Source organism: Pelophylax lessonae, assembly GCF_965119305.1.
Source record: "Pelophylax lessonae genome assembly, chromosome: 1".
In the NCBI taxonomy this organism is placed as follows: Eukaryota; Metazoa; Chordata; class Amphibia; order Anura; family Ranidae; genus Pelophylax; species Pelophylax lessonae.
The window spans coordinates 392268222-392295854 of record NC_138768.1 but is presented as its reverse complement, the minus strand read 5'-3'; the positions used below and the strand labels follow the sequence as shown (position 1 = coordinate 392295854).

The 27633-nt window shown below is 49.1% G+C and overlaps 1 protein-coding gene across 2 annotated transcripts in view; it reads right to left on the bottom strand.

Annotated features, from left to right (window-relative positions):
* Nucleotides 1-27633, bottom strand: part of SNAPC3 (small nuclear RNA activating complex polypeptide 3) — a 173166-nt gene that overhangs the window by 38851 nt on the left and 106682 nt on the right. The window contains exons 5-6 of one of the 2 annotated variants that reach the window (XM_082243785.1): nucleotides 23802-23951; nucleotides 5502-5584 (exon numbers count right to left, since the gene is read on the bottom strand). In XM_082243785.1, coding sequence (XP_082099911.1) covers nucleotides 5502-5584; nucleotides 23802-23951 — 233 coding nt within the window. The remainder of the gene's footprint in view (nucleotides 1-5501; nucleotides 5585-23801; nucleotides 23952-27633) is intronic. The other variant, XM_082243786.1, reaches the window with a different exon arrangement.

Below are 27633 nucleotides of genomic sequence, written 5' to 3'. Positions count from 1 at the left end.
CTGTATGTGTTTTTTGCTTACAGCTAACATTAAATTAAATCATATCATGGTCACTGCTACCCAGATGTTCTTTTATATGAACCTTTTTAATAAGCTCTGCATGGTTTGAGTTTACCAGGTCCAACAGAGCATCATTTCTAGTTGGGGCCTCAAACTGCACTATAAATTTTTCTTGTAATAGGTTTATACATTTTTGCCCTTTAACTGTTCCAGCAGTGCCAGTCAATGTTTGGGTAGTTAAAATCCCCCATTATTAACACTGTCCCAGCCCTTGCAGCCCTTTCTATCCATGTAAGTTGCAGAGTCTCCACCTCCTCATTAATACTGGGAGGTCTATAACAAACTCCAATGATAATTATTGTATTACGCACACCCATGTACATCCACATACACACCCATACTGCTTCAGACTCCGCACACTCTCCATCAACTAGGGCCTCTTTCACACTCACTTTGTAATAATTTCTCAAATAGAGACAGACACCACCACCCCTCCGTTTTACCCTGTCTTTCTGACATATCATCCACAGAGAGGTCCCCCAGGACCCCCAGAATGCACTGCTTAGGGTCATCCATTAGAGAGATCTGGAAAACTCTGTTAAGGGTGTCTATGACTGTCCGCCAGTATAGGTGGAGCTTCGGGCATCTCCACACCATGTGGATGAGGTCTCCATGATCCCTGCTACACCTAGAGCACGTTGGGGTGTCTCTTATACCCATATTAAAACCAGGGCTTGACAAATTTTCCTGAAATCTAGGAGCCAGCTAAAAAAGTTAGGAGCCAGTTTTTTTTTTTTTTTAAACTAACAACCAAACTTTATTTAATAAAACGGATACTAAATTTACACATAAATACGACTAGAACCCCACTCTCCTCTAGCGCAATTGGATGAAAACAGACTGTCTCTTTCCATCCGATGCTATCTGATCCGATCCACGGGATGGATAGAAAATAGAACCACCATCCGTCTGCTTTTGGCGGACAGGATCAGATGGTGGCAGATTACTGCTCCATAGAGGAGAATGAAGGGTCCGATCAGGTCTGCCTGAAAAACTGACAGGTGGACCTGATCAGACAGCCCGTGTGAAAGGGGCCTTCGGCTGTGGCACGGCGATGAGGAAAAAAAAAAAAAGATATACATATATATATTATATATATATATATATATATATATATATATATATATATATATATATATATATATATGTATATTCTATTATTTTTTTTAATAATTGGAAAATATATATTTTTTTATTTTTTTTAATAATTAAAAAAAAAAAAGAAAAAAATATTATTTCGTTTTTACATTTAAAAAATAAATGAAATAATAAATAACCACACTCCCTGTCAAAGGTAACTAACTGGACAGGGAGATGGTAATGCATTGTGAACAGTGGAAACAGTAATTACAACAGTCATTACTCCCGGCCACCACAAGAGGGTGCCAGTTCCCCATTGGAAGCCTCTCATCTCAAGTAGGCCGAAAAGCCGGGGCCTCAATTTTCGGACGGCCCGGAAGTCTGTGCACTCCGTGCGCGGAAGTCCATGCAAAAATGACAGGGCACCTTCTGCAGGGCACCCCAGGCGCCAGGTCGCTAATTCTAGTCGCAAATGCGACCTGGCGCCCAGGTTTTGTCGAGGCCTGTTTTAAACAATTTAGCTGGGGTGTAATGCACTCTGAGGAATAGATACAATTGGGATATCCGCTGTGCTATGCTAAGTGAGCAACGCAGGATGGCCAACAGGGCTTCCTCCCACATCTTTCCCACCGGGTGGCAGCTGTGGTCGGGTAGCCAGGGCTGCTGATAGGGGGGGACCACCAGCCCTCTTGTAGGGGGCCCGAGCACACAGGGGGGCCCACACAGAGAGGGGGATTAGTGATGGACAACAAATACAGTAATCTTCGTCCAGCACCTGAATCTGATCTGTCCCTCTCCCTGCTATCAGCTTGCATCTGTTGAGAAAGAGACAGTCATCCCTCACTAATCACCTTCCCTTGTGTGCCCCCCTCCCAGCACTTATCTATGCTCAGGAGTTTATTTGTAAATTGTAACTTTGTTTCTCTCTCTCTCTGTCTCTCTGATCACTGAGCTCCAACTTGCCCAGCCTGTATATTTTTCTCATCTCATCATTTTTATTTAACATAGTTTTTTTTTTAGATTTAGCAGGAATTATGCGAGTTATGTTATATTTGTGTCTGCTAATAGTGATTTTGTTGTAATTGTAGCTAAATATATCTTTAATATTTTCTTGGGGGGGGGGCCTGCTAGGTAGTCTGTATGGGGCCCCGCGATTTCTAACAGCAGCCCTGCAGGTAGCCCCCAAGAAATATTGTCAACATGGGGTAGCATTGGGAGATAAAGCCTTTATACAAAGTAACTTTGATAACAAAATTGAATATGGGGGAAGGGGAAAGTTGCCACAGGTCTGTCCCCTGTTGAGCCAGCATAGCATGCTGTAACTGGTAGTAATAGAATTTCATGGAACCAGGGAGGCGGAACTGCGAGCTAAGCTCCAAGGGGCGATGCACACCTTCAGAGAAAATCTGCTTTAAATACACCACCCCCAGCTTCTCCCATCTAGACCCTTGGGTCAGTTCAGCAAGTTCCGGGTAATGAGCATTGCCCCAGATGGGATTGAAGGCTGTAAAACCATTAACTTCCTGCAGCTGCCTAGTTTTGTTCCATACTTTCTTGCATGAGGGCATACGTTGGGAAAAGCTCATTAGATTTGGCGAAGTCAACAAAAGTATTATTGCGGGAATGGGATCCAGAGTCGTAGGGTTCTCTCCTGGACTTGCGCCGGCTGCACGGGCTATTTACTGCAGTTGGGATGCAAGATAATACAGTCATGGGTTGAGCAGTGCCAAACCACCAGCATCTTTGGGCTTTTGGAACTGTTCCAATTTCACTCTGGGGCTACCCGTGCACCACAACAGGGATCTAAATATGGTATTAATAATATAGAAAATTTTCAGGGGGATCATAACAGGGGAGTTATGGAGAACGTAGAGGAGTTGGGGGCAAAAGGATCATCTTTATAAGATTAGCACAGCCCGCAAGGGACATGTGGAGTTTAGACCAGAGTTTAAACTTGGTCCGAAAACGGGCCAAGAGGGGGGTCATATTAAGCTTAATAAAATCAGGCGGGCGGGGAGTGATCAAGATACCCAAATATTACAAGACTCTGGTCCGGCCACATCTGGAGTATGCTGTCCAGTTCTGGGCACCGGTCCTCAGGAAGGATGTGCTGGAACTGGAGAGAGTCCAGAGAAGGGCAACAAAAATAATTAGGGGAATGGAGGACATCAGCTATGAGGAAAGACTACAAGCACTAAACTTATTCTCTTTGGAGAAAAGATGCTTGAGGGGGGATATGATATCAATGTACAAATACTGTACTGGCAACCTTAGCATAAGGAACAAACTTTTCAGAGAAAGGAAATACAATAAGACACGTGGCCACTCACTAAAACTAGAGGAAAAACGGTTTAACCTTAAAATACGTAAGAGGTTCGTCACTGTCAGAGCAGTAAGGATGTGGAATTCGCTTCGTATCAGCAGGGAGCATCGATAGTTTCAAAAAACTATTAGATAGGCACCTTAAAGACCACAACATACAGGGGTATACAATGTACGATTAACAGCAAACACACACACACACACACATCATAGGTTGAACTGGATGGACTGATGTCTTTTTTCAACCTCACAAACTATGTAACTATGTAAGGTGGAAACCGGGATATTAACAGGCAGGGGAGGGGGCCCTCCGCAGGGGGGGTCCAGCAGTATCAGCGAGGATTTGTTCCAATTGAATACCAGGCCCGAGTAGGAACCAAACAGCGTGATCACCCTCATCACCTGCACGAGGGAGGGGCCCACATCACCCAGCAGTAGGAGTGTGTTGTCCGCGTACAACATTTTCTCCTGAAAGCTACCATATCGGAAGTCAACTACCTGAGGGTTCGAGCGGATCAGGGCTGCCAAGGGCTCAATGGCCAGGGCGAACAGGAAAGGGGAGAGGGGGCACCCGCGCGGGGTCCCTTGATACAAGCGGAAGCTGCCTGACACTCTACCTGCCTCCCTAGTGACCACCGACGGGTTAGTCGGGTTAGTGTAAAGAAGTGGTACCCATGAAATAAAGCCCTCGCCAAACCCAAAGCGTCTCATCGTGCCCAACAGGAAAGACCACTCGGTGCTATCAAACACCTTATGGGTGTCGAAGGATAGCAGGGCTCTGGTTTCCCCATCCGCCGGAGACTGCAGGTTCAGAAACAGGCGGCTAAGATTAATGGCCATGGATTTTTGGGGCATAAAACCCGACTGGTCGGAGTGGATGATGGTGGAGAAAACCCTATTGAGGCAAATGGCCAAAGCCTTGGCCGGGATTTTGGCATCACTTTGCAATAGGGAAATCGGTCGGTAAAAACCGGGGTCTAGTGGGTCTTTACCTGGCTTAGGGATGAGTGTTATAGTCGCCCTAGTCATAGATTCTGGCAGCGTACCATGTTCCCTAGCCTCATTAAACACTGCCAACAAATGTGGAAGGGTCTCTGCCTCAATTTGTAAATTTCCACAGGGTGTCTGTCTGAACCAGGAGCCTTTAAGCTGGGAAAAAGTACCGGTCGCCTCTTGTATCACTATATGCCTCCAAAATCCCAGTCCACTCCTTCTGAACACTGCCCCTGTGGTGTACTGCTTGGGCAGCTGCAATGAAGAGTACGGTAAAAAAATGAACTCTGAATTAAAGCAAGGTCATATAATTAGGGACATGGAAAGGCAACCACCCCCCCCCCCCCCCCCCACAGTACAGCCACCAGTGGGACCCTCATCAGAGGTACTTACTTGCTTCAGGGACCCCACCCGAGTGTCCAAAATTCACTCCTCTCAGCGACCATGCCACTAGAGATTTCAGAGACAAGACTACCCAGTTGGTGATCACTGCCCTATCTCTGTATAGTTCTCTGCCAATCTGTCAGGTAATATAGAACTGTCTGGGTAACAAACCATAGGCAACAGATCCGGATAAAGCCAGTCACCACTTCCCACCAGAAACCTTGAGAAAAAACTAGCTGAGAGAAAATAAACGTGTAGACACTGCACAAACCTAGCCATGACTTTTGCACTATTAAAAAACTGCGGCTGTGCCTAGCTGGCAGGGGCTATGTCTAGGAAGAGATTATTGCTTTTTTTGCGACAGTGTTCAATCACCTGAAGGTGGCAAACGAACCCTATTGTAATGAATTTGAAGGTGCCTTGTGTTCTCGAAAGTACGATAAAGAAACAGCCATTTAATTTTAATTTTTAACTCGAGAAGGAAAAAAAAAGAAAAAACACATGGGTCAGTAAGGTAATCAGGAATACAAATAATGCTTAAAAATCTAGCAAACTCAAAAACTGCTACAAAAAAAAAAGAGACTTCAAAATATACTTTCGTTTCCAAAACCGGTATGAACATTCACAACTCAATTCAAATAAAAAATTTAGATGCATTGTACCTGCTTAGATCTCTGCACTCTGGATACCTCATATCATTGTAAAATATACCTTCAAAATAAAAGAATGCCGATTTGAAAAGTACCTAAAAAAGAAAAGGTTGAAAAAAAAAATTATAAAATACAATGCATTTCAAATTTAAAACTTTTACTAGAAGAGCTAAGGGTTAGCAGATGTGTTATATTTTATTGCTAGTCAAGGCCTCTGGCTAGGGAGATCTACCCTCTCTACTTTGGTGACCATTGCCAAACAGACCAAGTGTTGGAAAATCCAAGCTGTCACCAGAAGTGAGGGTAAATATTCCAACAACATGGATCTGTTCCAGGGAGAAACTAAGGGCCGGCCGAATTTCCATGGATCAAAATTTGTCCAGCTCAGTGGGAACCAGCCAAATTTCAATCCATGTATGGGAAGGCTGGTTCTACATTAGTCAATCTACAGATAAACTTCTGTACAACCAGCCTGTCAGGTGTTTTCCGAATGATCAGCGGCTATAGCCAGCAGCACTAATCAGTGTATTCTGACAGTGGGTAAGGCTGCCTGCCATCGAAAAACAATAGCACAGTGGGGCTGCATCTGTCAGAGGAAACAGAAAATAATTTTATGGTAAGTTCTTACAAAAATTATATTTTCTCTTACGTCCTCTGACAGATGCAGAAACTTCATAGTTTTCTCACAAATGGGATGTCCCAAAGCAGTGAAGGCATGAGGGGTGGGAAGAAACGCAACCACTAAACGGTAATGATCCATCAAGGCCAGAAAAAAACATAGCCAACAGGGTAACAGAAGCTCAATCAACAGGAGCTAACCCCAAAATGAAAATTCACCCCAGGAAAAGAAAAACAAGTCTTTTGTGAAACAGCAGCCTGCAAAACCTTGCGGCCAAAGGAAGCATCCGAGGATGCCAATAACTCAATCTTGTAGAATCTTGTAAAAGTGTGTACTGACAACCAGGTCGCCGCCTTACACACCTGAGCCACAGAAGCCTGATGGCGAAAAGCCCAAGAGGCACTCATGGCTGTAGTAGAATGTGCCCTCACAGGGAAAGCGGAAACCTGACCCTTTTGTGAATAGGCCTGAACAATAGTCTGTCTGATCCACTTGGAAACGGTTGCAGCGGACGCAGCAGAACCCCTGCGAGGTACCTCAGGAAGGACAAACATGGAATCAGACTTCCGAAAAGATTCAGTGGCCAACAGGTAAACCCTGATCCCCCTGAGGGACCTGATCTCGCCCTGCAAGGTCTGAAGTTTTTCCTCTGGGAGAAAAGTCTTCGCTTGGGCGGAGTCCAGGACCATGCCCAGGAAACAGACAGACTGACGGGTCAGTGCCGACTTCTGGAAGTTGATGGTCCACCCAAACTCCTGGAGCGTTTGAACCATGACCGTCAGATCGCCCGACAGATTGGCACATGAGCTAGCCCTCAGGTTTGAATAAAACCCGCAAAATCTCTCCTTCTGTGGAACCGGGACAATAAAGCCCTATGCAGTACTCTTACCCTCTGTGAGACCCTTTACCATCTCATCCAAGGAGTCTCCAAAAAGGCATTCCCCAAATAGGGGAGATCAGACATGGTGGTCTTAGAGGCATGATCTGCCGACCAGCTGTGCAGCCACTCCATGCGGCGGAGGGTAATCCCCACCGCAGATAACCTTGCAACCAGGGGAGCTTCATCCAGGGCCGCGTCACACAGATACAACATGGCCTGGGCCATTTGGTCCGTGAGCTCTATGAGTCGGGAGAACCGACTCTGCCAGCAAGTCACTCTTAAGCACCTTAATCAATTCCGTAACCGTCCGAGAATCCAGCACGGAAGCGAACACAGGCTTGAGGAGCGAGCCCGCCACCAAGTACATGAGGCGGGAAAGTGACTACACGCGCCTGTCTATTGGGTCATTAAACACAGGGGAGACCTCCACGGGCACCATCGTGGATTTGGCAACCTGGAAACAGTGTGGTCCAGCTTGAGGGATACTGTCCAGTGAATGGAAACTGGGTCCGCAAAGGGGTTGCAGCGTTGAAAACACTTAAGCACGCACTGGCACATGCTTAACGCTTCGCCACTGTTGGTTCACGATATCGTGAAACTCCTCGGGCAGGGGAAAACCTGATTAGACTTCTGGGATTTGCGGAAGCCGAGGACAACACGCTTTTCTGACTGGGTGGGTCAATATTCAAAGTCTCCCTGACGGAGCGAACAAGTGCTTCAACCAAAGCACGTTCCCGCACTGCAGCGGAGGACTCCTCATCCTCCTCATTGTCTGAGTGTGAGGGCATGGATCCCTCAGGGAGGGCAGTGTCCATGGCAACCACATCAGGCTCTGAATCAGAAGACAGAGGGCATCGGCCATTTTTGAACATGAACTTGTGACATGACAAGATAAACTTTGGACGCCAAAGTTTCAACGGCTGCAGAAAAAGATGCTAGGGAAGGTGATCCGGATGTCCCGGATGCACATACCAGATCAGTGGGGACGCCAACACTGGGAGTCCATTTTGGCAAAGATATAAAAAAAGGACCGCTGGCCCTTTACATCGGCGATGGCAAGCCGCACCGCTATGCTGCGCTGCCGCTGGAGTCCCCTTTTTAATAGCAGATAAACTGATTAAAGCAGAAGTGTCTGAGGAAATGCCCCAAAAGACCAAAGACCCCCTTACTGTGCCTGAGAGAGAGACAGACAAATCGCTCTTGACGCTCCTCTGCAGCAAGTGAAAATGGCAGGAGGAAGTGACCAAACATCACTAGAGGCCGAAGTGCCCTGAGCCACACAAACATGGTGCCAATAGAAAGTATAGGGGGGAAGTACAGGGAAAACGGCCGCCGCCCTCACAATGTGGCTGCCCACATCCAAGATGGCGCCGAAAACTGCGCCAAAAGCACACAGCAAGGCAAAAAAATGGCTGCTGCCCCTAAACTGATGCAGCCAGCAATCAGGAGCCCAGGGACCCTGGCCACCGCGGGAATCCACCACAGGTAGCCCCCCAGGACAAGGTAGGAGCCATACACCCCCCCCCCCAAGCAGTGGACGCCGCTAGAGCGCCCCCATATGGAGCAGGGAGGCAGGATCCGTCCTGACTGGCCAGGGGATATCACAGAGACCGCAGCTCTGACATCCCTAGGAGTGGGCCCACATCACCCCCCGCACAGGACTGTCCCAGGGACACGGGGGGTAGCATCACTCACCATACCATGGACCGCGGGCTCCACTCCGATACAGCTCGCCTCCCACCCTGAGTGGGGGTGCTGTCCGCCAAGAGGGGACGCTAAAACCCAGGGCGTTCCAGATTGATTGCATCCCGGCAAAGATGCTCTTCGCAGGCTCGTCCCCATCCGTCGGTGGCACCGTCATGGCCAGGCCTGGGCATACCACAACCTGCGCACGCTCGTTGGCCAGGCTGGGGTACCATAAGGATCTAGATTACCCAGTGCGAAGTCCAGCCTGGCTGTCGCTTGTAGTTCACCATTAGCTAGTGATGAGTGAAGAAAAAATAATAAACATTTCTCGGAGAAAAAAAGAAAACGGAGACCGGAGTCCCAGCAGGGAAACCTAGGTCCTACTCCTGAGCTAGGCAGCAAGAAAACTGATCAGTAAGCTGGATGTGTCTGAGGATAATGTCTAAGGGGACAGCCCCTAAGGGTGTGTCTAGTGAAAAGTTTTTCTAAATAGTTTCACTGCCTAGTCTACTCCTGTAGGTGGCACATTACCCATTTGTGAGGAAACTATGAAGTGGCTGGGTCTGTCAGAGGGCGTAATAGAAAAGATTATTAATTTATGGCCAGCTTAAGAGGGGAATTCCCCTCACTTTGAAGACATTTCCTGTCTATATATGGCCCTGATATTAAGAATCAATAGTTCAAAAGATACATCTCTGAAACAGAGCAAGAATTAACTTTCTGACACCAACGATAGAGCGCTATTCCTCCCACTGACACCAACGATGAGGCACTATTCCTCCCACTGAATTAACTTGTAGCATTTGCTGAACTACTAAATGACAAATTGGTGATTTTAAAATGTGGTTCAATTTCAAATCCATGCCTTCAAACACAAGTAGATATGTCCATTAAAAATAAAATACCCACAAATCATCAAAACAATAGCGAAAAAAAGTATTTGATCCCCTGCTGATTTTGTATGTTTGCCCACTGACATAGAAAGTATCAGTCTATTATTTTAACGGTAGCTTTATTTTAACAGGGAGAGACAGAATAACAAAAATATATAAAAAAAAAAAAACGCATTTAAAAAATGTTATACATTGATTTGCAGTTTAATGAGTGAAATAACGGAATTTTTGTAAAATCTTACCTGTAAAATTCCTTTCTCTGAGTCCTCCGACAGTCGCCGCCCACTTCATATTCATCACCAATGGGGTTATGTCCTTTATTCCGTAGGAGTAGCTAGGCAATAGAATATGTTAGTACAAAGACTTTTAACATATCCCACCCCCAGGGGGTGGTCCCCTCAGTACATAACCCTCCACTTCCTGTATCCAACTCAGTTTCAGTGGAATAGCAGTAGAGAGTACATCAAAACCCCAAAAGAGGGGCGGGGGCGGCGACTGTCGGAGGACTCAGAGAAAGGAATTTTACAGGTAAGATTTTACAAAAATTCCGTTTTCTCTTACGTCCTCCGACAGTCGCCGCCCACTTCATATTCATCACCAATGGGGATGTCCCAAAGCAGTGTAAACATGAGGGGTGGGAAGAACTCAGCCGCGCCCAAGGCAACGCCGTCTCCCCATCAGAGAAAGGAACCTTACCAAAGGAAGGAAACCAGTTGGGCATAAGAACAAAACACTCGCTCAACAGGAGCAAGAAAACCCAGGGAAAAAACAAAAATCCCAAAAAGCCAAAGAACCCGTAACAAGGGCTCTAGGAAACTGCCGCACTAAGAACCTTGCGGCCAAAGGAAGCATCAGCCGATGCCTGAACATCTACTCTGTAGAATATCGTGAAAGTGTGTACGGTCGACGAAGTCGCCGCCTCACACACCTGGGCCACAGAGGCCCCATGACGACAGGCCCAAGACGTACTCAGAGATCTGGTAGAGTGCGCCTTCACAGGTACAGGGGGAACTTTCCCCCTCAAAGCATAGGCCTGATCAATGGTCCGTCAGATCCATTTGGCGATTGTAGAAACCGACGCCGCCATGCCCTTCCGAGGACCTCCCGGAAGGACAAACAAGGCATCCGACTTGCGAGAAGACTCAGTCGATTTGAGATAGACTCTAATCGCCCGGACAACATCCAAGGAGTGAAACAACACCTCCGTCGGAAGCTCCGGCTTCGCGCAAAGCGAAGGTTTGACAATGTCCACATTGAGATGAAAGTCCGAAACCCTTTTTGGAAGAAAAGAAGGGTTAGGTCGCAAGACCACCTTGTCCAAATGCACAACCAGACACGGAGACTTGCAGGACAAGGCTGCCAGCCCCGACACTCGACGAGTCGAGGTGATAGCCACCAAAAAGGCGACCTTCTTGGATAACAAAGACAGCGAGATCTCCCTGAACCTTTCAAAAGGAGCACGCTGCAATACTGATAGAACTAGATTCAAGTCCCAAGGGGGAAGAGGGTCCCTCCTAGGAGGGATCAGATGACGTACCCCCCGCACAAAAGTGCTAACCAAAGAATCAGATGCCACAGGCCGTTGAAAAAGAACGGCCAAAGCAGACACCTGACCCTTGATCGTGGCCAGCGCCAGACACTGGTCAACACCCGTCTGAAGGAAGGGCAACACCCTAGACACCGAATAAGTGTCAGGAGAGAAACCCCTGGATTCGCACCAGGCAAAATACGCCTTCCAAGTACGGTAATAAACCTTCCCCGAGGAAGACTTCCTCGCATTTATTAAGGTGTGAATGAACTCAGGGGAAAGACCCCTGTTCTTCAGGACCTCGGTTTTAACAGCCAGGCCGTCAAGACCAGCGACTGTAAGCAGGAAGGAAGATCGGTCCTTGCGACAGAAGATCTTCTCGAAGAGGCAGACGCCACGGGGCGTCGATTGCCAGATTTACGAGGTCTGCGTCCCAGGACCGGCGAGGCCAGTCCGGTGCCACAAGAATCACCGTGGTCGGTTCCGCGAAGGAACCTGGACAGCAATTGAATCGGCGGGAACGCATACATCAGTTGGTACTGATGCCACGGGGCAACCAACGCGTCCGACGCGTCTGCCCGAGGATCGCACGTCCTTGCCACGAACCGTGGTACTTTGTAGTTCAGACGAGACGCGAACAGGTCTACCTCCGGAAGACCCCACCTCGCGCACAACATCTGGAAGACAGCCGGGTGAAGGGACCATTCTCCCTGGTCTAGGGTTCGACGGCTCAGATAATCCGCCTGCCAAAACTTCACCCCCGGAATGTGACCTGCCGATATTGCCGGGACATGCGTCTCGGCCCAAGACAGAATCGCGGCCACTTCTCGAGCCGCCCGGGCACTCCTGGTGCCCCCTTGGTGATTGATGTAAGCCACCGCCGTGGCATTGACCGTCTGCACCCGAACCGGGTAGCCGTGAAGATTGTCAGTCCAACGACGAAGACAGAGGAGTATCGCTCGCAGTTCCAGAACGTTGATCAGAAGGGAGGATTCCTCCGTCGACCAAACACCCTGGGTGGACAGAACGCCCAGAACACCACCCCAGCCCGACAGGCTGGCGTCCATGGTGATCACCGCCCACGAAAGGGGACGAAAAGACTTGCCCCCCCGATACTGAGGGGGATTGAAGCCACCCCAGAAGATCCCTTCTGGTCTGAGAACTCAATGACATCTGGAGATCCAGAGACTGCGGACGCCCGTCCCACTTGGACAATATCTCCGCTTGGAGATCCCGTGTGTGAAACTGGGCGAAGGGAAATCGCCTCGAAAGCCGAGACCATCAATCCCAGACACCGCATGCACGTCCGAATGGACGAAGATGGAACGTCCCTGAGGGACCTGACTGCCTCCTGAAGAGCTGCGAGTTTTTCTTCCGGCAGGAAGACCTACGCCTGGACAGAGTCCAGAATCATACCCAGGTAAGAAATCCGAACCGATGGGCACAATGTCGACTTTGGAAAATTGATCGTCCAACCAAACTCCTGCAGAGTCTGCAACGTGACGGACAGATCCTTCTCCAGACTCTGGCTGGTCGCAGACCGAACCAGAATATCGTCCAGATACCCCAGAACCGAAATGCCCTGGGCCCTCAACAAAGCCAGAACCGGTGCCAGCACTTTGGTGAACACCCTCGGAGCCGAGGCGAGACCAAAAGGCAACGCCACAAATTGGTAATGATCTTCCGCTATGGCGAATCGAAGGTACCTCTGGTGACCCTCGAAAATCGGGATGTGAAGATACGCATCCTTCAAGTCGATGGAAGCCATGAACTCCCCCGGAACCAGGGCAGCCACCACCGACCGCAGGGATTCCATGCGGAACTTGCGCACCCGCACAAAGCGGTTCAGCGCCTTCAAGTCCAGAATCGGACGCACCTTGCCCTCCTTCCTGGGCACGGTGAGCAGATTGGAATAGAACCCTCGAAATCTGTCCCGATGAGGCACCGGGACCACCACTCCCTGAGCCCTCAGGTCCTGCACCGCTAGATGCAGGTCCCGCAAACGCTCCGGGGATAACAGAAGACTTGAGGGAAAAAATCTGCTCTCCGGCCGAGAGAGAAACTCGATCTAGTAGCCAGATCGAACGATTTCCTGTGAAGAGGGTGAGGGCGCCCCTTCAGGCCGCACTGTTGTGGGCCGCAGAACCGGATTGGCCGGACTTTTGCTTACCTGCCCACGGCTACTTGCGGGAGCCTTGACCCTTGGACGGCTTGCCCCAAAGTGTGACCGAAAGGCACGAAAGGACCCCTGAGGGGGCCGAAAGAAAACATTCCGTTTTCCAGGAGCCGTCTTAGTCTTGTGGGATTGAGGTAAGAGCGTGCTCTTACCCCCCGTGACCCCTTTAATTAGGGCATCCAGGGATTCGCCAAAAAGGCGAGAACCATCAAAAGGCAGATTGGCCAAGGTCTTACGTGAAGATTGATCCACAGACCAACACTTCAACCAAACCAGGCGGCGAGATAACACCGCCACACTGTGTACACGTGCAGCCAACGGAACCATATCCAGGTCCGCATCACACAAATACATGACACCCTGGTGGATTTGATCCACCATATCCAAAGTCGCCTGGGGGGGCAGAATCAGCCACCAGGACACGCCTAAGCACCTGCGTCCAGCTCGCGACCGCCTGGGCCGCCATAAGTGAAGCAAATAAAGCTTTCAACATAGAACCCATAATAGAATAGGTACGACGGGCAAGGGACTCCATCCTCTTGTCCGTGGCATCCCGGAACACCGGGGTGTCTTTAGCAGGAATCGCAGTGGACTTGTTCAAAACTGCTAACGCATGGTCCACCGGAGGTGGGACACACCAACGCCCATCAGTAGCGGGCGTAAAAGGATAGCGCAGCTTAAACCTACTTGGTACAGCAAAAGGTTTGCGTATATTACGCCATCGTTCTTTCACAGCGCGCTGAAAATCATCAGTGCATGGAAACAACTGCGATGATTTGCGCCTTTTCTGCGTCCCATAAGCCGCCAAGGCAGCTGGAGGACATGTTTCCTCCTCCAAACGCAGAGTTTGCTTGATAGAAGCAACCAATTCATCCATGAGTGCAAGCTCTTCAGACGAGCCAGGGGGAGAATTATCAACCCCCTCTACCTCAGCCTCCATTTCTGACCCTATAAGGTCCAGGGAGGAACGAGACCCCGATAAGGCGATCTCTGCCACAGCAGCCCCAGTACCATTACCCTCTGAATCAGAGGTAATTGAAACTCTGGGCCTTTTAGAGGATTGAGCAGCCACCAGCATTTGCACCTGAGTCGCAAGGCTAGCCACAATCGCAGCCAAATCCCCCCCGGGGGGGGGAAACCGCAGTCCCCTGGCTTCCCACTAAATTGGCAGGAAACTAGCATTCCTGAGAATCCATGCCCCTGTAGTAGCAAAAATAAATGGGTGACCGCCCCTTTAAGAGAGCGCTGCGATCGTAGCCCACTCACACTAAGCACCCCACACAAGGGACCCCCACAGGGACAAGTATACCAAGGCAGGATACAGGGAATAGAGAGAAATGAACCTGGAGAGATCGGTGCTGCTGCTGCTGCCTGCGGTGCTCCTGAAGGAAAGGAAGTGCTGGCATACAGGGCGCTCTATTAAAGCCTATGGAGGCTACAAGAGAATGGCCGCCATGCATGTAAAACATGCGGCCGGAGCGATCGCAGCCAAAATGGCGCCGTTTTGGCGCCGAAACCGCCGCTCCCACACCCCATGAGGGTGAAGTAAAACACACCATCTGCCCAAAAAAGGAACATGGTAAACCGCCGCAGCGGCGCTGTAATGTGCCCCAAGCATGAGAAACTCAAGCCCCACAGCACACAGCCGTTCACACAGACAGAAAACTGACACAGAGTGCAGCCAGCCCCCCCTCCTGCAGCCCACAGCATGCAATGTGAGAGATAGGGAAAACGTAATAGTGTGAACACAGGGCAAGGTACACAGTCCCAGACTGACACCCCCCAGACAGACAGGTCCCCACATAAATGCACTTACCTCTCACATGGCGTGGGGGACCCGCACAGGCGAACAAACCGCTGCACATGAGGCAGGGAGAGTCGCAGCCAGGACGCATCAGAAGGTGGGTTGAGAAACCGCACAGCGTCCAGTGAGGTAGCCACCTCACCTAGCATCCCTGCACGGAACAGGGATGGGTCGTTCAGATAACTCAGGAGCGATACCTGACTGAACGCTCGATGGCGGGCTGAGAAGCCACTGACCCACAGCCTGCTACCAGGGGGGTCAGCCCGAGACGCAGCCCGCATGATCCTCTTCTTCCGAAGAACTAACTAACGCTGGTAAAATAACAGCTAACAAGAAAGAGAGAAAAAAACTCAAATAAAATCCAAAGAAAGGAAAGAGAGCTGAGACAAGGTGCCCCAGCACAGAAACTTCCAGCTACTCCTGACAGCTAGACAAATGAAAACTGAGTTGGATACAGGAAGTGGAGGGTTATGTACTGAGGGGACCACCCCCTGGGGGTGGGATATGTTAAAAGTCTTTGTACTAACATATTCTATTGCCTAGCTACTCCTACGGAATAAAGGACATAACCCCATTGGTGATGAATATGAAGTGGGCGGCGACTGTCGGAGGACGTAAGAGAAAAGTATTTGATCCCCTATCAATCAGCAAGATTTCTGGCTCCCAGGTGTATTCTATACAGGTAACGAGCTGAGATTAGGAGCACTCGCTTAAAAATGGAGAGCTTATAATCTCCCCTTGTTACCTGTATAAAAAAAAACAAAAAAAGACGCCTGTCCACAGAAGCAATCAATCAGATTCAAATTTCTCCACCATGGCCAAGACCAAAGAACTGTCCAAGGATGTCAGGGACAAGATTGTAAACCTACACAAGGCTGGAATAGGCTACAAGACTATCATCAAGCAGCTTGGCGAGAGGGTGACCACTTGGGTGAGAACCTCCTTCCCTCAGCCAGGGTATTTAATATAGGTCGTGGATGGGTATTCCAGGATGACAATGACCCAAGACACAGGGAGGGAGCTGAAGGTTCAAGTTACCAAATGTCAGCCTGGAAACCTTAATGACTTGGAGAGGATCTGCAAATAATGGGACAAAATCTCTCCTGAGATGTATGCAAACCTGGTGGCCAACTACAAGAAACGTCTGACCTCTGAATGCCAACAAAGGGTTTGCCACCAAGTAATAAGTCATGTTTTGCAAAGGGGTCAAATACTTATTTCACTCATTAACCACTTAAGGACCAAGCCTATTTCTGACACATGTTGTTTACAAGTTAAAATCAGTAAGTTTTGCTAGAAATTACTTAGAATCCCCCAAACATATATAAAGGGATTTTTGACTTATCGTAAATTCCATTTCTCTGTTCATCGACGGACACAGCTCCTGATTCTTCTTAACCATAGGGTTATACTGCCCCCTACAGGAGTAGAACACTAGGCAGGAAAAAGCTTGACTACGCCCATGGGCAGTACCAGGTGGTATACACCCTCTCTCAGCTATAGGCACTCAGTTTTGTTACAAGCAGCCTCAAAAGTAAACCAACTCCACAGAGGAGTGGGTGCAGTGTCCGTCAATGAACATCAGAGAAATGGATTTTACAGTAAGTCAAAAATCCAATTTTCTCTTTTGTTTGTTGGCAGACACAGCTCCTGAGTCTTCTTAACCATTGGGACATCCCAAAGCAGTATGAAACATGAGGGGTGGAAAAACATCAGAAATAATTTCCCAAGGCTAACCATAGCCAACCAGGTAACACAGCTCAATCATAAACAACTGGAGCTCACCTGAAAAACAATACACCCTCAAAGAGGACCAGGGCCTCTAAACAGCAGCCAGAAAAACATTGCGGCCAAAAGAAGCATCCCCAGATGCCAACACAACCAGTTAACAGAAAAACTTTGTAAAAATGTGCACCGATGACCAGGTGGCTGCCATACAATCTTGGGTCACTGACGCTTGAAGACGGAAAGCCCAGGGGATGCTAAGCGCCCTAGTAGAATGCTCCTCAACAGGGAAAGGAGGAACCTGACCCCTGACGCCATTAGGCCTGAATCACCATTTGAAAATGGTCACAGAAGAAGCGGACAACCCTTTGTGAGGTCCGTCTGTGAGCACAAATATAGAGTCTAACTTCCTAAAATATTCTGTAGCTGCCAGGTACACCCTAATTGCCCAGACCACATCCAAGACATGCAAGGCAATTTCCTTCAGATGTTTAGGCCTGGGACACAATGTCTTCATTCAAATGACAGACCACCATAAGAAGGAATGACGGACAAAGGCAAAGCACCACCTTCTCCTTGTGAATCACCATAAGGTGAACGACAGGATAACGCCATCCGTTCTGACACCCTGCATGCAGAGGTGATAGCCACCAAAGAACGCCAGCTTCTGGGGCAGCATAAGGAGGGAACCTCCCGAATATTTTCTAAGAGAAGCTTCAGTAGAGCTGAAAGCACCACATTAAGATTCCAGGGCGGCAACAGAGCACGCACTGAAGAAACCAAATGTCGGACACCCTGAAGAAAAAAGGTACACACCAGGGAGTGTGTGGCCAAAGGTCGTTGGAAAAAGACCCTTGATGGTACTCAAAGCCAATTTCTGTTCAATCCCCCCCGTTGAAGGAAGGTTTGTTGTGGAAATTTTATTAATATTTATGTGGACGTTTCTTTAGGATGTTATTTTTAGTTAAATTGCCATTATGTCTCCCAGTGTCAGTTTACCGGTAATCGATATCCACAGAGAATATTGCTTCAACTGGCATAGTGGAAAGACTTGTAAGTGGAAATCTTCCATTAGATGGCGATTGCACAATACTTGTAGCCTGATTGATGGCAGCGCAAGGAGAAATCTATCGCCCGGCATTCACTGCGGAGATGTGTTTGTGATGTGGAATTCTTATAGTTTTACCAAGATTAATGGATGGCATCTGTCTGTCATATTTGATCCATATGATTGAAATACTGCTGCTATTGTCTTATGCAGATATAAAAGTCCCATTCACTGGAATAGTAGCATGATAACTATCAAATATGGTCTTTACGAAACCATAAATTGATAGTATCCACTAACAGGTAATGAGTCCATGTTTGTGAATTAACACAGCCAAGTTTATAAGATGGCAGCCATGTCTGCTTTGTTCACTCAGCAGTTCATCTCTGCACATGGCTGTGTTTCTACATAAACACTGACTTTTCGTTTCTATTGTACTTTTTGAATGTATGCATGTTCTGCGATTGGTGATCTTGAAGCCACTCCCTGTAACCCCCTTTTGTTCATTTGCTTCAAATAAAGCTGACCCTGCTCTGGGACACAGGAAGACTTGCAGACAGAGGACACAGAGACACTGACACACACACAACCACTCGCTCTCACCCACACACATTACACCCATTACACACCCACAGAGAGACCAGGCAGATGGCATCAATATGACCCAGCGTCTGTTCCTTTTTCTTGGTCGCCGAGCGCTTGGTTAACCTTCTTCCAAAGAGCCGTACATTTGTACTTTTAAGTACAAGGGATTAATGGAGTTTGGCGCGTATTAATATCCACAAGTGCGCTTTTTAGAGCAGCAAAGTCTTCAGCGCACTGATCAGGTTTCTATGCTCCAAAATCCATTAATTTTCACAACAGGTTCAGATCTGATCCACCGAGAAGGAGCGAGGATGACCCCAAAGAGACTCACACCACGCAATGTACGTCTTCCATGTACGATGGTAGATCTTCCTACAGGCAGATTTCCTAGCTTTTAACAGCGTAGGGATCACGATTCAAACAAACCATCCTTCAGCACCTGGCGTTCAACAGCCAAGCCGTTAAAGCCAGCAACTGTAAAGCAGGATGGAAGATTGATCCTTGGGACAGCAGATCCTCCCTGAGAGAAAATCCCCAAGGAGCAACGGCAAACAGCCATTCCAGATCGACATACCAAGATCGGTGAGGCCAGTCTGGAGCCACTAGAATTACCAGAATCCCTGCTGCCTGAATCCTGCACAGTAGTCGTGGCAGAAGTTTGAGAGGGCTGGAACTAATCAGTCAACCCACCTTAGAATGCTGGCTACTTACTGAGCCCCCAGGACCCTTCTTGTGCCCCCTTGGTGATTGACATAGACCACGGCCGTGGCCTTGTCCAAATTAATTCGTACAGGACAACCCTGAAGACAATTGTCCAATGAGCCCAATGAACCAGACAAAGTCTGACGCTCTGCGTTCCAGTACACTAATTGGCAGTCTGGTCTCTGCCAGAGTCCAGACCCACTGAGCATGTCTGTGCTGAGGACGCCTCCCCAACCGGACAGGCTGGCATCCGTGGAGACAACCACCCAGTACAGGGGGAAAGGATTTTCCCGGTCAAAGTGCTGGAGAGCGAAGCCACCGCTAGACCCTGGATCATTGACCCATTTAACAAAAATATCTTGAGCAGAGATCTTGTGTGGAACTATGCAAACAGACCACCTCGAGGGTGGACAGCATCAGGCCCAACATGCGCATGCAAACCCAGAGGGATGACCGTCTGCTTAACAACAGAAGCTGAATTGCCTCCTGCAATGTCTGGAGTTTTTTGCAAGGAAGAAACACTCTGGCTGAGGCCGAGTCCAGAGTCAGACCCAGATAGTTCAGTTTTTGTGGACAGAACCAAAGCAGACTCCTAAATGTTCAGGATCCAACCAAACCCCCCTCGAGTTCGCAGAGCAACCTTCAGTAGTCCAGCAAAGCAGTCGGAGACTCCGCTCGCAATGCCAGCACCGGGGCAAACAATGCTCTGAAGACCCGAGATGCGGAGGCGAGACAAAAGTCAGCGCCACAAACTAATAATGCTCCTTGTCCACAACAAAACAGAGGAAGTGCTGGTGACCAGCACATATTAGAATGTGCAGGTAGGTGTCATTGATGTCGATAGAAGCAAGAAGAAATCCCCCTGATGTAGGGACGCCACTACCGTTTGAATGGACTCCATGCGGGACTTCTGTACTCGCACAAAGCAGCATAGCATCTTGAGGTCCAGAATTGGACATACTTTGCATTCCTTCCCGGTGACTGTAAAGAGGTTTGAGTAAGAATCCCTGAAAATGTTCTGAAGTCGGAACCGGAACAATGACCCCTTGAAGTAACAAGTCTAGCACTGCCCCATAGAGACCCCGGAAGTGATCTGGGGACAAGTGCAGGTTGGAAGGGAAAAAACCTTTCCAGAGGACAAGCCCGAACTTGATCTAGTAGCCTGACCGAATAACTTTGTGGACCCACTTGTTCTATACCAGGGAGGTCCATATATCCAGAAACCGGCGAAGACGCCCCCCCACCCCAGATACAGATGAGGGGGCCCCTTCATGCAGAGACAGCCTTGTCCGCAGGAAGAGCCCGCTCATGGCTTGCTAAACCGGGTCCTCTTGGAACCTCTGGTGGAGGCCCTGACTTTTGATCCCTTGTCTTGAGACCCTGAGAGACCAAGAGGCTGCTTAGGAGCCGGTGAGAATGGCCCACGTCTACGACGGAGCTCTCGGTAGCCTGCGGAAGAAGAGTACTCTTCCCCCCTCTGAGACCCTTTATGATGTCATCCAAGGAAGCTACAAACAGGTTAACCCCTACAAGAGGGAGATCAGATAAGGCCTTCTTAGAAGTCTAGTCCACAGACCAGCATTTCAGCCAGACAGTACACCGAAGGACCACTGCTGATACAGACAACCTAGAAAGCAAAAAACGCCTAGCAACCACTGTTTTGGACAACCCTACCATTTTGTGACAAGTTGTCAAGGTAAGTGGAAAGAGGAACACCCTCGCCGCTTTGGAGGGCCTGTGGGTGCCAAAAGGAATCGGTGCCTCCGACGCGGCATCAGCAGCCACCTCCATTTTTAAAGTTTCACGCACTGACACAAACAGTGCATCCATCAGCGCCTATTTAAGCGCAGCTAGAGGAGCAGAGGAATCATTCTCACTATCTGAGCACTCAGGATGCGTGGACCCGACCCAGTAGGGTCACTATGTACTGAGCTCACCCCGAAAACATATCAGGGGTGGTCACCGACTGCGATCCCGCAAGGGGACGCCGGGCAAGGTCCACAAATGAACCACCTATTGGACCTCGCAAAAAGAAAAAGGGGGGGTCACCCTCCATAGAGGACATAATAGAACAAAAGGGGGCAGCCCACCGTGACGCAGACAGGCAGGGTAGCCTCGCTAAAACAAGGCAAGTGCCCCACACAATAATGGTGGCAAGACTGTCAAACATGAAGAGCCCCTACAGCGCCACCCAATCCACGAGAGGTGCCAAGCTGACCATATGGCCCAGCAGGCTGCAAGCCTTGGCCTAAATTTTTGTGGGGGCCCAGCCACAATTGCACGGATCCTCAGCCCGGCAGAAGCCCAAAGGAAGGGTGGGGGCTTCAGCTACACCCACTGGGGCCACCCCCCAACGGGCCTAGTAGGCTGCAAGGCCGACCTAAATTTTTGAGGGTGTCCAGCAGCCAGGATATGAACCCCAGCGGAGCCGACCACCCAGGGGCAGCGGAGGGGAAGTGGATGCCCAAACCGCAGTGGCTTCTGCTATGCTCACAGGGGAGGCCTCACGTAATTTCGGAGTAGTAGGTTGCAAAGCCGCGGCCTAAATTTATGTCTGGTTCTGGCTGCGTGAAGCCCCCAGATGCTAAAACTATCCGCTCCCCCAGCCCAACAAACGCCGAAGGGAACCCAGAGGACATACCTGCCCTAGTCACCAACCCCCTGTTGCGCACCAGGAAAACCCAGTCAGTAGCAACTCCAACCAGCCCCCCTTAAGAGCATGTGGCAACAGCCAGCTCATAACCTCACCCAGGGAGGAGGAGGGGGGGCCGAAATACCCAAAGTGACCAAAATTTAAGAGGGGCTGGGGGAAAGGGAGGGACCCAGGGATCCAATCATCCCAGGGAGGGGCCCACGTCCACCCTAAAACCCTCTAGGGGTAGTGGGGGGACAGCTACTTACCACACCAGGAACTGCTCCATCCTAATGTGGATGCTGTCGGCCAGGAGGAAATGCTGCAATTCAGGCCAAAGCCAGTTCGTATGCATCCTCGCAAGACGTTTAACTCGGCCAGCCCTCATCCAGTGGGGCTATGTCGCGGCCAACCAAGCGCAGAGCTGCGGTGTTCATGCGCTCGCTGACCAGACTGGGGGAACCCTAAAGGATCTACATTATCCAGTTTGTCAGCCAGTCCGGCACTGGATTAAAGTTCTCACAGGAACAAAAATAAAAAAAAGGGAAAAAATTTCATTCAAAATGAAAAAAATTGCCAGGACCAGAGATCCCAGCAAGGAACTAGGTCCTTACTCCTGAGGAGGCCTAAAAATACTGACTGCCTATAGCGGAGAGTGGGTGTATAACCCCTAAGACTGCCCATAGGCGTAGTCAAGCTTTTTCCTCCCTAGCACTCTACTCCTGTAGGGAGCAGTATAACCTAATGGTTAAGAAGAATCAGGAGCTGTGTCCGTCAATGAACTAAAGAGAATTTTTTTTTTTTAGCAAAGACTCTGGAGAATAAAATGGCGGTCAATGCAATATTTTTTTTGTCACGCGGTATTTGCGCAGCGGTCTTTCAAACGCAATTGTTGGGGGGAAAAAACACACTTCACTGAATTTAAAAACTAAATAGTAAGGTTAGCCCAATATTTTTGCATATTATGAAAGATTATGTCACGTCGAGTAAATGGATTCATAACATGTTACGGTTTAGAATTGCGCACACTCCATATGCGACGCTTTAAAAAAAAAAAATTAACGGTTACCAGTTTAGAGTTACAAAGGAGGTTTGAACACCGTTTACATTTGTGGGCGCAACTAGCGTTCTGTGTTTTCTTTGGTCCGCAAGCTCACAAGGACGCTTTAAAAAAAAAAAATGTTCCTTTTTTTTATTCTATTTTTTATTTTTATCACTGTTCCTTTAAATAAAAAAATCTGATCACTTTTATTGCTGTCACAAGGAATGTAAACATCTCTTGTGACAGTAATAGGCAATGACAGGTACTCTTTATGGAGGGATTTGGGGGTCTAAAAGACCCCAAACCCCTCCACTGCACTTAAAAGTATTCAAATCTACATTTTTTTATATTGTGACTTCTTTTTAATCCAGCACCACTGGAAGCAGAGTAAAATGGAAGGGATGTTCCAACGTCGCTTCCGGGTTACTTGATCGGAGACACGATCTAATCCAAATCCGGCTTTGTTCGGGACTGTAACCAGCCGGCGGAAATGCCGCTACCTGTGATAACAGCCGAGCGGCTGCTGAGATGCATCGGTTGTCATCGTTAAAAAGCTGACCGTCTGCTCTAAAAAATGCTAATGCCTGCACCCCAGTACAACCACTTCTTCAAGCCGACGTACAGGTACATCGGTTTACAGGAAGTGGTTAAAATGCAAACCAATTTATAACTTATTACATGTGTTTTTCTGGATTTTTTTGTTATTCTGTCTCTCACCGTTAAAATAAACCTACCATTAAAATTATAGACTGATCATTTCTTTGTCAGTGGGCAAACGTACAAAATCAGCAGCGGATCAAATACTTTTTTCTCTCACTGTAGCTGAACTACTGAAGTATGTCAAGTCATGTCAGCAAAGTTTTCATGTACAAAAACACACAAAGGCTCCTCAAGGTAGGATAGACCATAATTCACTTAATAAGTCTAACTCATTTTGTAGTTTCTTTTAAAAAATAGGGCACCAGTTCATTGTACCCCAATAATAATTTTACCTTGCAAATGTTTTCAGGAGCCAAATCTGGATTGTCGCTGAACTCTCCTCCTATTTGAAGGTCACTGACACATTTGATGGCATCTCTCAATTCTGTAAGCCTCTGGCTGCCAAGCACTAACATGGTCTCATAGGGTTTGTATTCTTTGTGCTGTAATAGAATATAACATGTCATAAAAGGAGAAGCTCAGCCAAAAACTAACTAACCCTAAATCTACCGGCAGCCACATTCTAGGACTAATCTATCTAACCCTGTAAAGCAAAAAATCACTATACATACCTTTTCTGCAGTCGATCTAGTCGGGTCCCAGGCTGAGCTGCCAGCAGCAGCTTTTCTGTGGTGGCGTGTGCAGGACAGGCAACTGACAACATAAGCCCCATAGTAAGTCTTTGGATAACGCCACTTCCCAGCTGTTGTCGGCTGTCTCTTCAACACAGCATTCGCCGCTGGAGACCAGACCAGGTCGGCTGCAGAAAAAGTATGTATAGTGATTTTTGCTTTATAGGGTTAGATAGATTAGTCTTAGAATATGGCTGCCAGTAGATTTAGAGTTAGTTTTAGGCTGAACTTCCACTTTAATGAAGACATCTAATCAGAGATACTTTTGTACTTTAGAATAAAGCAAAAACTGAATTTTTGTAAAATCTTACCTGTAAAATTCCTTTCTCTGAGTCCTCCGACAGTCGCCGCCTCTTCATATTCGTCACATATGGGGTATTAGACTTTGCTCCGAAGGAGTAGCTAGGCAACAGAATATGTTAACAATAAAGCTTTAACATATCCCACCCTCAAGGGGTGGTCCCCTCAGTCAATACCCTCCTACTTCCTGCAACCATATCTCAGTTTTAGTGGAATAGCAGTAGAGTATACATTCAAACCCCAAAAGAGGGGCGGGGGCGGCGACTGTCGGAGGACTCAGAGAAAGGAATTTTACAGGTAAGATTTTACAAAAATTCCGTTTTCTCTTACGTCCTCCGACAGTCGCCGCCTCTTCATATTCGTCACATATGGGGACGTCCCAAAGCAGTGCAAACATGAGGGGTGGGAAACGCATCCGCGCCGAAAGGCAACGCAGTCTCCACATCAAAGAAAGGAACCTTACCAAAGGAAGGAAACCAGCTGGGCAACAGCAAAAATAAGTGCTCAACAGGAGCAACAACCCAGGAAAAGACAAAAAACCAGGGGATACAAAACTTATCCCAACAGCCAGGAGTCCCCAACAAGGGACCCTAGGGAACAGCCGCACTAAGAACCTTGCGGCCAAAGGAAGCATCCGCCGATGCCTGAACATCTACTTTGTAGAATTTTGTGAAAGTGTGTACGGTCGACCAAGTCGCCGCCTTACACACCTGGGCTACAGAAGCCCCATGACGACAGGCCCAAGACGTACTCAGAGATCTAGTAGAGTGCGCCTTCACAGGCACAGGGGGAACCTTCCCCTGCAAGGCATAGGCCTGTTCAATGGTCTGCCTGATCCATTTGGCAATGGTAGAGGCGGAAGCCGCCATGCCCTTCCGAGGACCCTCTGGAAGAACAAACAAGGAGTCCGTCTTTCGAAAAGACTCAGTCGATTTAAGGTAAACCCTAATCGCCCGAACAACATCCAGAGAATGCAATCTCACCTCCTTTGGATGTTTAGGCTTCGTGCACAACGAAGGCAAAACAATATCCTCGTTAAGATGGAATTCCGAAACTCGTTTCGGCAGAAAAGAAGGATTAGGTCGCAAGACCACCTTATCCAAATGAACAACCAGGTACGGAGACTTGCAGGACAAAGCCGCCAGTTCCGACACTCTGCGAGCCGAAGTGATCGCCACCAAAAAGGCGACCTTTTTGGACAACATAGACAACGAGATCTCCCTGATCTGTTCAAAAGGAGCACGTTGTAACACAGATAGGACTAGATTCAAGTCCCAAGGGGGCAAAGGATCCCTCCTAGGAGGAACCAGATGCCGCACACCCTGAATAAAAGTGCCAACCAAGGAGTTGGAAGCCACGGGACGTTGAAACAGAACGGCCAGCGCAGACACCTGACCCTTTATCGTAGCCAGCGCCAAACGCTGATCGACACCCGTCTGAAGGAAAGACAGCACACGGGAAACCGAGTACATGCGGGGGGGGAAACCCCCTGGACTCACACCAGGCAAAATAGGCCTTCCAAGTACGGTAATAAACCTTTCCCGAGGAAGACTTCCTCGCGTTGATCAAGGTATGAACAACCTCTGGAGAGAGACCCTTCTCCTTCAGGACCTCGGTCTCAACAGCCAGGCCGTCAAAGCCAGCGACTGTAAAGCAGGATGGTAAATCGGTCCTTGAGACAGTAGATCGTCCCGAAGAGGCAGACGCCAGGGGGCGTCGACCGCCAGATTCACGAGGTCTGCGTACCAGGACCGGCGAGGCCAGTCCGGTGCCACAAGAATCACTGTGCTGCGTTCCGAGTGTAACCTGCGAAGGAACCGGGACAGCAACTGAATCGGTGGAAACGCGTACATCAGCCTGTACTGATGCCACGGGGCCACTAACGCGTCCGACGCGTCTGCCCGAGGGTCGCGCGTCCTTGCCACGAACCTCTTCACCTTGTAGTTGAGGCGAGACGCGAACAGGTCCACATCTGGAAGACCCCACTTCGCGCACAACATCTGGAAGACAGCCGGATGGAGAGACCATTCCCCCTGATCCAGGGTCTGGCGACTCAGATAGTCCGCCTGCCAGTTCTCCACTCCCGGAATGTGAACCGCCGTTATCGCCGGGACATGAGTCTCGGCCCAAGACAGAATGTCGGCCACTTCTCGAGCCGCTCGGGCACTCCTGGTGCCCCCTTGGTGGTTGATGTAGGCCACCGCCGTGGCATTGTCCGTCTGCACCCGAACCGGGCAGCCCTGCAGCCGGTCCGTCCAGCGATGAAGACAGAGCCTTATCGCACGCAATTCCAGAATGTTGATCGGGAGGGAAGACTCCCCCTCCGACCAGGTCCCCTGGGCGGACAGAACGCCCAGAACACCACCCCAGCCCGACAGGCTGGCATCCGTGGTGATTATCGTCCATGAGATCGGACGAAACGACTTGCCCCCGGACACCAACGGGGACTGGAGCTACCACAGAAGGTTTTCCCTGGTGCGATGACTCAACGAGATCTGAAGATCCAGAGATTGAGGTCGCCCGTCCCACTTGGACAAGATCTCCGCCTGGAGACCCCGCGTGTGAAACTGCGCGAAAGGAATCGCCTCGAAAGCCGAGACCATCAATCCCAGACATCTCATACACGTTCGCAGAGACGAGTTCGGAACGTCCCTGAGGGACCTGACTTCCTCCTGAAGAGTCCTGAGTTTGTCTTCCGGCAGGAAGACCTTCGCCTGCACCGAGTCCAGTATCATTCCCAGATAGGGAAGACGAACCGACGGACTCAGCGTCGACTTTGGAACATTTATCGTCCAACCGAACTCCTGCAGAGTTTGCATCGTGACAGACAGGTCCTTCTCCAGACCCTGACTGGTCGCAGACCGAATCAGAATGTCGTCCAGATACCCCAGGACAGAAATGCCCTGGGCTCTCAATAATGCCAGAACCGGTGCCAGCACCTTGGTGAAGACCCGCGGAGCCGAGGCGAGCCCAAAGGGCAACGCCACGAACTGGTAGTGATCCTCCGCAATGGCAAATCGAAGGTATCTCTGATGACCCTCGAATATGGGGATGTGAAGATACGCATCCTTCAAATCGATGGAGGCCATGAATTCCCCCGGAACCAGGGCAGCCACCACCGAGCGCAGGGATTCCATGCGGAACTTGCGAACCCGCACAGAGCGGTTCAGAGCTTTCAAGTCCAGAATTGGAC